Here is a 12,793-nt window from a genome sequence, read left to right on the forward strand (position 1 = left end):
AGTCTCGAGGTCATGAATGCATGAACTAACATTTCTGCATCAGAAACTGATAGCATATTACGTAGCTTAGCAATGTTTTTAAGGTGGAAAAAGGCTGTTTTTGTAACATATGAAATATGATTTTCAAAAGACAGGTTGCAATCGAGTGTAACACCCAGGTCTTTTACTGTAGCGGATAAAGTAACAGGACATCCTATGATGTTAAAGTTGTATTGTGCGAGGTTTTGTGGGCGGTTTTTTGAACCGATAAGTATTACCTCTGTCTTGTCTGGATTTAATAAAAGAAAATTACGCGTCATCCAATCTTTTATATCTTTAACACACTCTGTCAATTTGGAAAATTTCGCGTTTTCATCCGGCCTTGATGAAATATATATTTGAGTGTCATCAGCATAACAATGGAAACTAATTCCATGTTTCCTTATAATATTTCCAAGTGGCAACATATATATTGAAAATAACAGAGGGCCTAATACAGATCCCTGCGGCACTCCATAGTTTACTGGAGTTATGATCGATTTTTCTCCATTTAAATAGACAAAATGGTAGCGGTCAGATAGGTATGATTTGAACCAGCTTAGTGCTTGTCCTTGAACACCAGTATAATTTTGTAGTCGATCTAAGAGTATTGTGTGATCTATAGTATCGAACGCAGCACTAAGATCAAGTAAAACTAGTATTGAGATACAGCCTTGGTCAGAAGCTAAAAGTAAACCATTTGTGATTTTAACGAGCGCAGTTTCAGTGCTTTGATGCGGTCTGAATCCAGACTGAAACTTTTCATAGATATCATTTTGTTGCAAGAAAGAGCCCAGTTGAGCGGACACCACTTTTTCTAATATTTTAGACATAAATGGAAGATTTGAAATGGGTCTATAATTTGCTAGATTATTATGATCTAATTGCGGTTTCTTAATGAGAGGTTTTATAACTGCCAGTTTAAATGTTCTTGGAACATGACCTAGAGATAAAGACGAGTTAATAATATTGAGGAGAGGCTCTTCCACTACAGGTAACACTTCTTTCAGTAGTTTAGTTGGTATAGGATCTAATAAACATGTTGTTGTTTTAGATGAAGTGATAAGTTTATTTAACTCTTTTTGTTCTATAGTTGTAAAGCACTGTAATTGTTCTTGCGGGGTGATAATTGAAGCTGAATTATAAGGCGCGATTGAAGATTGAACGTTTACAATTGTGGTTCTGATGCTTTCTATTTTCTCAGTGAAGAAGTTCATGAAATCATTACTACTGAACTGTAACGGGATATTTTGTTCGGGTGACGTCTGTTTATTTGTTAGTTTAGCCACGGTGTTAAATAAAAACCTTGGATTATTTTGGTTGTTTTCTATTAGTTTGCGGAGGTGCTCAACCCTGGCCGCTTTTAGGGCCTTTTTATAACGTGACATACTGTCTTTCCACGCGATTCTAAAGACCTCTAAATTAGTTTGTTTCCATTTACGCTCTAAAATACGGGTTTCTCTCTTTAAAACATGCGTAGTATTGTTATACCATGGTGCTTTATTTTTCTCTCTGACCTTTTTTAATTTAATAGGTGCAACCACATCCAATGTTCTAGAGAGAATGGTGCTCATAGTGCTAGTTAGTTCTTCTAGTTCATCTGTTTGTTTGGGTTCAGGCAGCAGCTGAGACAAATTAGATAAGCAATTTGAGAAATTATCTATGGTGGATGGAAGGATTGTTCTGCCTGGTCGATAACGCGGCGCTGCATGACATATTACAGCAGTACGTAATATGCAAGTTACCATGTAGTGATCAGTGACTTCATCACTTTGTGGAATGATATCTATATCGGTTGGATCGGTTCCATGTGATATAATTAAATCGAGTGTATGATTAAGACGATGTGTTGGTCCGGTGACGTTTTGCTTGACCCCAAATGAATTTAATAAATCTGTAAACGCAGCTCCTAACGCATCATTTGGATTATCTACGTGTATGTTAAAATCTCCAACAATTAATGCTTTATCGACATTGACTAATAGGTCTGAGAGAAAATCTGCAAACTCTTTTAGGAAATCAGCGTAAGGCCCTGGCGGTATATATACGGTAGCCAAGGCTAGAGATAATAGGGATGTTTTTCTAACATCTAAGAGCGTAACATTTAGTACAAGTACTTCAAATGAAATAAACTTATAACCCGTTTTCTGAGTAACATTTAGAATATCTTTATAAATGGTTGCAACACCTCCGCCACGACCAATCAGACGGGGCTCATGCTTATAACAGTATCCAGGAGGAGTAGACTCATTAATACCGAAATAATCATTTGGTTTAAGCCAGGTTTCAGTAAGGCAAAGTACATCGAAGCTATTATCTGTGACTATTTCATTTACAATAACTGCCTTAGGTGTGAGTGATCTAATGTTTAGAAGACCTAGCTTTAGAAATAGTTTTTGTTTACTAATAGCAACATTTTCTGTTTTAATAACAATTAGATTTTTCCTAGATCCTGCATTAGATTTATTATTTGATCTCACTAAACGAGGAATAGACACGGTTTCTATGCAATGTTCTACACTAGTATTTATATCAGTTGAATTGGTGCAGCAGAGACTATGATTTGGACTTTTGGTTACTAGTCAAAGGGTATTTAACATTTTGGAGATGTTATCTGACAGAAGAGCCGCTCCGAATCTGCTTGGGTGTAAGCCATCAGCACGGAAAAGCCTAGGACGCTCCCAAAACAGATTCCAATTATTTATAAAGAGCAGTTTCTGCTCATTGCACCATGACATTAACCATTCATTTAGCGCAAATAATCTGCTGAACTTTTCATGCCCTAGTCGGTACGTGGGAAGCGGTCCTGACACAATGATCGTTGTTTCAGGCGATGTGCTGCGTACCGTATCGAATAGATTCCTGAAGTCTTTCTTCAGAATCTCCGTCTGGCGCAGCCTGATGTCGTTCACTCCCGCGTGCAGGACCACAGTTCCGACGCGCTCGTCACCGTTCAGGATCTCGGGAACGCGAGCAGCGATTTCAGAAACACGAGCACCAGGAAAGCAGTGACTTTGCACCTTACTTTTACCTAACGTAGCGTGTACGTGCCGAACGATGGAATCGCCGATGATCACAGCATCGTGTTCTGTTTCGCGTAGAGGGGAGAAGCGGTTTTGTGTGGATAACTCGAAAACCGGGAGGGTCGGAGAAAGTCTTGGTCTAAACCTGACTCGCGTCTTCCGCTGCGGAACCACCCAGGATTCGTGGTGGCGTGTTGGAGCCGGAGTGAACGAGACCATGGCTGATTGCGACCGATGCTGAGGAACGCACGGAGTAGACGCGGTCGGAGTCAGCGGGTTAGTAACGTTAAACACTGATTTGTGTGCATCGGCACGTGATGTTTCAAGAGCCAAACACTGGTCTCTCAGCTCGGCCTGTCTCAATAAAAGGTTGTGGATCTGTTTCTCAACAGCTTCCAGCTCAGACTGCAGTGCGTGCAGCTCAAATGTGTCCTCACCTGCACCAAACGGTAGACTACTTACATCTGATATATTCGCCATTTTAACAGATGGACAGTGAGTTAGCAACGAAGCTACCAGTGATGCTATCAATATTAATACTAATTTATATTATAAGTTTGTTTGTTTGTAAGTGAGTGTGGAGAAGACGCGTTCAGCCGTGATCCACGGACGTAACCTTTAAGAGTATGCAGCGTTGGATCACTAATAGGCTTGAGACGCGTCTGCTCAACAGTCCGCGTTGTAACTATGAGTTTTTTTTTTTACCTCAGAACTGTACGTACAGTAAGGGAGTTTTTGTCAAAATGTCACCTGTAGTAAGTCAGTCTGGTCCTTAGGAAAGCACTACAGCCTTTGGAACACGAAAAAATACTTAGGGTGAATTACAGTAATTTTTTAAAAAACTTATTTGTCAACTGTATGTACAGTAAGGGAGTTTTTGTCAAAATTCCACCTGTAGTAAGTCAGTCTGGTCCGTAGGAAAGCACTACAACCTTTGGAACATGCAAAAATTATTTTGATGAATTACAGTAATTTTTTCATAAACTTATTTGATAATTGTACGTACAGTAAGGGAGGTATTGTCAACATTTCACGTGTAGTAAGTCAGTCTGGTCACTAGGAAAACACTACAGCCTTTGGAACACGAAAAAATTTAGGTGAATTACAGTAATTTTTAAAAAAACGTATTTGTCAACTGTACGTACAGTAAGGGAGTTTTTGTCCAAATTTCACCTGTAGTAAGTCAGTCTGGTCACTAGGAAAGCACTACAGCCTTTGGAACACGAAAAAATACTTAGGGTGAATTACAGTAATTTTTAAAAAAACATATTTGTCAACTGTACGTACAGTAAGGGACTTTGTCAAAATCTCACCTGTAGTAAGTCAGACTGGTCACTAGGAACATGCTACAACCTTCGGATAGTAAAAAATCCTTTTGGTGAATTAATGTAATTTTATTCTAAAATTATGTATGTACATTATTTATAGTGAGGCAGGTTTCCTAAATACAATCATTATAATTCACTTTTTATTGTTGCTAAAGTACAATCAATAGCATTAGAAGACATAATGTGAGAGATATTTGCTGGTACATCTGTACTTTGCAAAAATGTAGTTGTCTGTTTGCACACAATGAAAAAAAATAGAACTTTTTAGACGGTCCCTATCCTGTTTACCACACTACATTGGACATTCAGTGGACATTCGCAACTTTGTATGCCATTAAAACAATATTTGCCCATTGATCGATTGTGGAGAGTGTTGTAGTTCACCATCTTTGTCCTAAAGATCATGTAGCTGCTTTTGTTTTGCAAAAATGTGCTTTATTGCGCTTGTTATTGAGACAGTTTTTAAGCAAAAAAGTGTGAATGTGCGAATATAAAACCAACTTTACCTAAGTTCAAAACTGAAAGTGACAATCACAGTTCTTTAATAGAAGCAGTAGTCTGACCACAGGTAATCCCAAACAGAAAGTTCAAAACAGCAAACTGAAGATGCCAGCATAAACTGGTAAATTACGAGAACACAATCTTCCTCTGTGGCAGGGATGAACTGGAAGCAGGTGAAGTAGTATGGAGTTTCTTTTGTGTCTTTTTTATTCAAACAAACATATTGTGTTTGAGAGTAAAACTAATTATTTTGTAATTAAAAAATATATATATTGCAAAAAAAGTCTTCCTAAGGCTCAAAAATAAAGAAGTTGATAACAGAATTATTTGCAGTGCGTGTAAATTTTTGAAAACCTTTATTTTTCCTTGTGCACTTCGAGAACTTTTCATCCCAAACCCACACATTTTGCTCTCTTTTCTGCTGTCTTTTTTGCGGGTCAAAATATTTTGCTTGCGAGGTGAATAGTTTTGCAAGTTGAAAAGTTTTGCAAGTTGAAAAGTTTTGTTTGCACGTGAAGCTGTAGCTCAGTGGGCGGTCTCTACCAACCAGGATGAAAGGCCTTTTTCTATTGGTCACCCTCGATTGAAGTGACTAGTTGGCCACGCCCACTACGGTTTCCCGCCGCTGCTGCTGCCACCGAGAAGATAAGAGAAGCGAGAATGGCGAGCAACAGGTCGTTTACTGGGTAAGATAACTAATTTAATATCATAAACGCAGTGACAAGTGAACTGAATGATTCTCTCTTCTTATGCTGTCCCATTTAAATACTTAACGTTGGCTAGACCAGTATGTAGTTAGTGTTACCGTTGACTAGATTTTATCTATTAGCCAACACTAACGTTAGCAGCCAGAGCCACCATTAGTAACGTTTGCTGTGTGATCGATGTCCAGTGTTGCTAGCTGAGCTGACATTCATGATGACATTGGATTTTCTCAGCGTAAAGGTTAAGAGGCACTATTTTCGATGTTCGTAGAGTTGGGCCTAGGTTCTGGAGTAAAAATATAGGCGTCCCGCGTGACGTCACGCCATTTGGAGCAGCCATCTTGGCGGAATAGAAAATGCTAAACCGTCGGCGAAATATTCATGCCCGAGCGATGCTGTGCAGTTGGATGCGATCAGATACGTGATCATACAAAAGGAATATCTTTATAGCGGGTGCTAGAGTTTTGCGTGTGTTCGGCCAATCAGCGTGCACTAAAGTCACTGGTAGTTCATAATAGTGCTGGTTTAGACCCTACTCTTCTGCCATTAGTTCAAGAAACTATGAAAAGGTTCCTCCGGTGCACCAGTCCATTAAAGTCATAGGCACGTTATATTTTCACCCCCAAAAAATAGTTTTAAGCCAGTTATTTATATATTTTGCTATAGTGTGTCAGAAGGAAATATCAGTTTACTTTTCCAAACATTAATTTTGCCATTAATTGTAATAATTCAGTGAGATTTATATATGCACAAGGAGTCTGACAACAGTCGAGTATGATCTGATCTCACCATCATCGAGTCTGTCTGGGATTACATGAAGAAGCAGAAAAAATGGAGACAGACTAAATCCAGAAGAACTGTGGCTACGTCTCCAAGACGCTTCTGTTTCTTCATGTATTTCCAGACAGACACGATCTGCAATTTTGCATAATTCTGAAAACTCTATCAAACATTGAGTTGATAGATTATTTAGCACAAGTGCATTGAGTCTGTTAACGAAACTGCATGTCTCTAGAACTCCAAAAGTTACATAGTACCTTTAAGTAAAGGAATAACAGTGATTGTAATTTGTGATCAATTAACTGAATTTTGATTTAGTCAAAAACTAAGTGCACAGCAGTGGCGTATCCAGGACATTTTTACTGGGGTGGCCAAGATGGGACACAAAACTAGAGTGGGGTGGCCATATATACTATAAAGTAATGTTATGTAAACCTTTAAACTCTTATGAACAATAGAGGATTTTAATAATAGTAACAAAGTGCAAACTTTATTTTTAAATAATGGTACTATTTCATAAAATGTAAGATACAGTCACAGGCCTATTTAGGAAATGTGTTTACTATAGTCTGTTATTAATTGCCATAGTGGGGGATATGACTCATTGGCCATTAACTTGTCCGAAAATGCATTTGTGTTTATCTGCAAAAAGGTTTACATACACTAGATTGCAGCCTAGGCTACTGTTAATGTAAATATAATGTTAGTGGTTTGTTTTTAAAGTCTACATTAGAGACCTGCGCGGGACGGATTTCTCACTTAATAATTCCTAAAAAGCTGACATCTCAGTTCATCGCCATCTCACAAATCTCTGTTATTATCAATGAAACTGGCTGCATAATTAATCTTTCATATTATCTACACTTTGTTTGATATAATAGATGATTTGCCAGTATGCAGAATTCAGCACTGAACAAAAAGTCCATTTTGAGTGGTGAGGGAATTCTATCTTAATTGCATCTGATTGGCCATTGCGTTCAAGAAATCAACACATATGTCTGTGATTGGTTACATTGTTCAACGCTGCAAACATGTTATAAATAGAGACTCTGGCCTGTAAATCGTTTCTATTTTGTTTTAGTTGTTCTTGTTGCTTTTGTGCAACAGATGAATGACAATTTATTCGTTTTTATTTGTTCAATTTATAGATAATTCTATTTTGCGGGAGTCCCGACTCCCGCGAATCGACACACGAGTGCATTACCGCCCGCGCCCGCACTCGGCCATCAGATCTATATTCCCGTGCCGCACTCTGTTGCGTTGGGTCCCGACCATACCTCTCAATCGACTGATTCCAGCGTTTTTATCGTTGTTGTATTGTTGCAACTGTGTGACCGTCCTCTTGTTTCACGGACCAGCAGCAGCAGGTGCACCGTGCAGCGCGCGTGCTCTTATCTCATGGGTCATCTGACCTGCATGGCCAAACGTCCGCTGAGCAGAAATCAGCTCTCACAGTCTCAGTACGACCGATACTGTGTTAGTTAAAAATGTGAAACTGGCCCTAAATCAGCTGATCAGCTGTCATCACTGATTGACAACATTTCTCGTTTCTTGTGTGGACGAACTTGACCTACCTATCAGATCTGGGGTGGCCACAGGGGTGGCCAATGAGCTTTCAGGGGTGGCCCCGGCCACCCCAGGCCACCCCCTAGAATCGCCATTGGTGCACAGTTAAAATATATATGCTTCTGAATGTTATGTATTTGTTACATCAGCTAATTTTGTTTTTAAATGTTGTTTCTCTTTGCAGGACTACGCAATGGCAGATTTTGCATAGGTCTGTGGATAGACTTGGTTGCATTGTTAATAGGCATCCCATTGACTTTGAATATCTCCATTTTGTTTGCTGTCAGGAGTTACAGTTTGTTCGAGCTGGAGCATCATATATAGACATACCCCAGGGTGTGGTGGATGCTCTAGAACAGTTAAATGAAGTTATTGCCAATTACCTTTCAAAGAGTGTTGTCCCTCCATTGTTGGACAATGTAGCTGTACCTGAATGGAGTGGAAGTGTGGGGCGTCCCAGACTAAACATACAAAAAGAAACTCTCCAAGATTTGCTCAGCATGCACTTACCTCTGGCCTCTTTGGCTGAAGTGCATGGCATTTCAAGATCAACCTTATACAGGCGAATGAAAGAGGAAAGTCTGTCTGTTAGGAGCAACTATTCTGATCTTTCTGATCATGAACTTGATCAGAAGGTTAGATCTATAAAGGGAAGAACACCACATGCGGGATACAGGCTGGTGAAAGGATCTCTACAAGCAATGGGACATCGAGTTACATGGAGAAGAGTGAAAATGTCTTTGCAACGTGTGGATGGTGCAGGAGTACTTTCAAGGATGGTCCAGCTGTCATGCGTCGCAAGACGTACATACTCTGTTCCTGCTCCTTTGTCTCTTGTCCATATAGACACGAATCATAAGTTGATAAGGTCATTTTTAATACTTTTATTTTTAATTAAATATTAATCATAGCTTTACCATACGTTTGTCTTGTGTAATTTGTGATGTTGATGTTATATCGCTAAATCTCATTATACATACCAAAAGTTTGGGATCTGTAGGTTTTTTTTAAATATATTATAGAAAAAAGTCCCTTGGCCTCATCAAAGCTAAATTTATTTGATCCAAAATACAGTAAAAAACAATATTATTGTGAAATATTATTACAATGGAAAATAACTTTTTTCTATGTGAATATATGTATATACAGTAAAGTGTAATTTATTCCTGTGATCAAAGCTGAATTTTCAGCATCATTACTCCAGTCTTCAGTGTCACATGATCCTTCAGAAATCATTCTAATATGAGTTGATGCTCAAGAAAAATGTCTTATCATTATTAGTGTTGAAAACCTTTATGTACAAATTTGTTTCAGTATTCTTTGATGAATAGAAAGTTCAAAAGAACAGTTAATTTGAAATAAAATCTTTTGTAACATTACACACTACTGTTCAAAAAAAGAAATTAATACTCGGCAATGATGCATAAAATTTATCAAAAGTGACAGTAAAGACAATGTTAAAAATATTTATATTTTAAATTGTCAAAGTATTTCACAATATTACTGTTTTTGCTATATTTTGGATCAAAGAAATGCAGAAGAGACTGATCATCAATTTTTTTTATTTTTTTTTTATGTGTGAATACTGACTTTTTTTATAGGTACAACATAGTGATTTTTGGGGCTGTTGATGGCTTTTCAAGGAAGGTACATATTTATTAATCAACCCTTCATCATTTCTCTTGTATATCTTGCATATCGATATTAAGCTGTTGTGTCCAACTCCTGAACAGATCTTTTACCTGGATGTTGCTGGGAATAACAAAGCCAAAACAGCTTTTGGGTTTTTCATGGATGGAGTAGAAAAAATGGATGGCCATCAAGGTATGCACATTATACAGATTGATTTCTCACAAATTCTTTACAAAAATGGTCCCACTGATAATTAGGGATCTTATGACTACAGTTTTAAACATTTCATAAGGTATCCAGAAAAAGAGCCACATTATGTTACAAACCTTTTCTTTCAAAGGAACATTGTTAATAAAAGATCTGTATAAGATCCTTTTCCATATAAAAACTTTGTTTTTACCCTTTTTACAGATGTACTGTGAGCATAAATATTGTGAAGAAAAAGTTTTTTTGTAAGATACTCTTTTTACAGATTACTCATAGTACCCAGTCATAATCAGGTACTGGATCTGCCCGTGCTATAAAGATTGTTTTAGCCGAGTTTGGTGATGTGACTATCGTGGATGTGCACATCGCAATATCGATGTTAAAACAATACATCGGGCAGCCCTAGGTTGTAGATTTAAGGCTCTTGACTTGGAACCAACACACATAATACTTCTAATAATCAAACTGCTCTTTCTGACTGTTTTAGAGTACGAGCAGACCAAGGGGTTGAGAATGTAGACATTGCTCGGTGCATGTTTACTGTGCGAGGAACTGGCCGTGGCAGCTTTATTGCTGGCAAAAGCGTGCATAACCAGAGGTAATTAAATAGGAGAGCATGGTTAATGTATATTTCTTATACTTAAAAAAAAAAAAAAATTATGTAAACTTTTAAAATGCTTTGCAGTTAAATCAACACCTTACACTTTTCTCTGCCTTAAGAGTGGAACGGCTATGGAGAGATGTTTGGACTGCTGTAACATCAAGTTACTACAATGTTCTCCACAGCTTGGAAGAGGAGGGATTAATTGACCTGTCTAATGCTGTTCACCTATTCTGTGTGAGATATGTTTTCATCCCCAGAATACACACAGATTTGCAGCATTTCATAGAGATGTGGAACTGTCATCCCTTGCGAACGGAGGGAAATTTGTCACAGAATCAGCTTTGGAATATTGGGATGTTGCAAGCACCTGTGTCAGAGCCTGATTTTGCAGAGGTATGCATTACTTAAGATAGATAAAACATACTGCCTTATGGTACTTTGTAAGGTGATTGTTCTTGTAATCAATGCCTGTCCCTCCCTCCCTCCCTCCCTCCCAGATTTTGCAAGCAGAGGAATTATTCTTCCAGAATCCACAGATTGTTGACTCTGAACATGGAGTCATTGTCCCAGAGATACCTTGCCCCTTGTCACCTGAAGATTTTGCTACTTTACAGAATCAAGTGAACCCCTGCGTTGAGTCCACTTGTTTTGGCTATGACATCTACGTACAAGCTTGTCAATTAACTTTAAATTTAATGTTATAAATATATAAAGCCCAAGCGGTGTTCGTTCATGCTTTCTCTCGATCGCGATTTGTACTCTCTGTAGTGGACTGAGCTCTTAGTAGTGGAATGAGTTTTCTGTAGTGGACTGAGCTCTTAGTAGTGGAATGAGTTTTCTGTAGTGGACTGAGCTCTTAGTAGTGGAATGAGTTTTCTGTAGTGGACTGAGCTCTTAGTAGTGGAATGAGTTTTCTGTAGTGGACTGAGCTCTTAGTAGTGGAATGAGTTTTCTGTAGTGGACTGAGCTCTTTGTAGTGGAATGAGTTTTCTGTAGTGGACTGAGCTCTTAGTAGTGGAATGAGTTTTCTGTAGTGGACTGAGCTCTTAGTAGTGGAATGAGTTTTCTGTAGTGGACTGAGCTCTTTGTAGTGGAATGAGTTTTCTGTAGTGAACTGAGCTCTTTGTAGTGGAATGAGTTTTCTGTAGTGGACTGAGCTCTTTGTAGTGGAATGAGTTTTCTGTAGTGGACTGAGCTCTTAGTAGTGGAATGAGTTTTCTGTAGTGGACTGAGCTCTTTGTAGTGGAATGAGTTTTCTGTAGTGGACTGAGCTCTTAGTAGTGGAATGAGTTTTCTGTAGTGGACTGAGCTCTTTGTAGTGGAATGAGTTTTCTGTAGTGGACTGAGCTCTTTGTAGTGGAATGAGTTTTCTGTAGTGGACTGAGCTCTTAGTAGTGGAATGAGTTTTCTGTAGTGGACTGAGCTCTTAGTAGTGGAATGAGTTTTCTGTAGTGAAATGATTTTTCTGTAGCGGACTGAGTTTGTGCATGTCTCTGCCCGCGGACTGAGTTGTGTGCTATGTGCTTTGTATTGTGTGGTCTACCTTTGCATTTGCTCTGAGGTATCGGGCAACAGCTGATATAGTGGGAAGAGAACGCAGGTCAGTATATCGCGATATACACTGCACCCGTAGCAGATGATTGTCTAGATACACTAGGTAAGAAGTGAGCGCCACTTAATGTATTTTCTGTTTTGTTAGGTAGTTAAGTTAGGGTGCTGATGCACCGAAGATTTCGGTTTATTTTCTACCTTTTTCTTTGGTTAGATTAGGTTTAGATTAAGGATTTTGTTATATTTTGTTCTTTTCTTTGGTGCTGCTTTTGTTCTTTTCCCATTTATTTATCACATTTATCAAATAACATAGCACATTATAAAAACATTTTAAGTCCATACCTTCAAGTTCAAGTAGGAAATCTTGAAAGAATTCCATGACCAATTGGGCTCATTTCTGGGGCCAGGTGGGATAAAATGTAATGGGAGTCAACCTAAACACCAAAAAGAAAAGCATGAAAATGTATTTCAACATTTGCAATTTGTGACATAATACAAAAAAACCCCCTAAAATGCTCAAAACAGAATTTCTACATACTTTGTCATCATATCCTATGATAAAGAGATCATGACACTCCTGTGGCTTTTTCTGCATGACTTTGATTAGATCGTATATCTCAAGGCCCACACGCAGTTGTTGCAGCAGCATTGGGATGCGTTTTGTAGTAATATGTAGAGCAAGAGCTCTGGCAAAACAAGAATAAAGACAAAAATAAAACATTAAAATGCTTCAAATTTAAAAACAGGGCATTCAAAACAACAAAGTAAATTATACCATTTATTTGCATAATTTAAATGAATTCCTTTTTTGTTTAAAGAACAATTATAATGTATGAGTCTGTATATATAGAAAGACCTATGAGAAAGACTCATAGCTCC

At 38.2% G+C, this 12,793-nt stretch overlaps 2 protein-coding genes and 1 long non-coding RNA gene across 5 annotated transcripts in view; 2 read left to right on the forward strand and 1 right to left on the reverse strand.

Moving 5' to 3' along the window:
* The window catches only part of LOC309490842, a 77,425-nt gene that overhangs the window by 60,460 nt on the left and 4,172 nt on the right, over nt 1-12,793 (reverse strand). The window lies entirely within an intron of this gene.
* Nucleotides 1-12,793, forward strand: part of LOC309490540 (interferon-induced very large GTPase 1-like) — a 137,417-nt gene that overhangs the window by 46,327 nt on the left and 78,297 nt on the right. The gene's annotated exons all lie outside the window — the stretch shown is intronic.
* On the forward strand, nt 5,180-12,094 carry LOC309490726 (uncharacterized protein). 2 transcript variants are annotated; one of them, XM_082159948.1, is made up of 7 exons: nt 5,180-5,556; nt 8,105-8,788; nt 9,522-9,567; nt 9,654-9,744; nt 10,247-10,357; nt 10,445-10,756; nt 10,861-12,094. In XM_082159948.1, exons 1-5 carry the CDS (start codon nt 5,531-5,533, stop codon nt 10,276-10,278), a joined length of 879 nt encoding a protein of 292 aa, XP_082016074.1. In that variant the 5' UTR covers nt 5,180-5,530; the 3' UTR covers nt 10,279-10,357; nt 10,445-10,756; nt 10,861-12,094. The 2 variants fall into 2 exon arrangements, with proteins under 2 accessions (XP_082016074.1, XP_082016073.1); XM_082159947.1 differs by having other exon boundaries at nt 5,181-5,556; nt 10,480-10,756.

Source organism: Leuciscus leuciscus, assembly GCF_965113295.1.
Source record: "Leuciscus leuciscus genome assembly, chromosome: 2".
NCBI classification, from domain to species: Eukaryota; Metazoa; Chordata; class Actinopteri; order Cypriniformes; family Leuciscidae; genus Leuciscus; species Leuciscus leuciscus.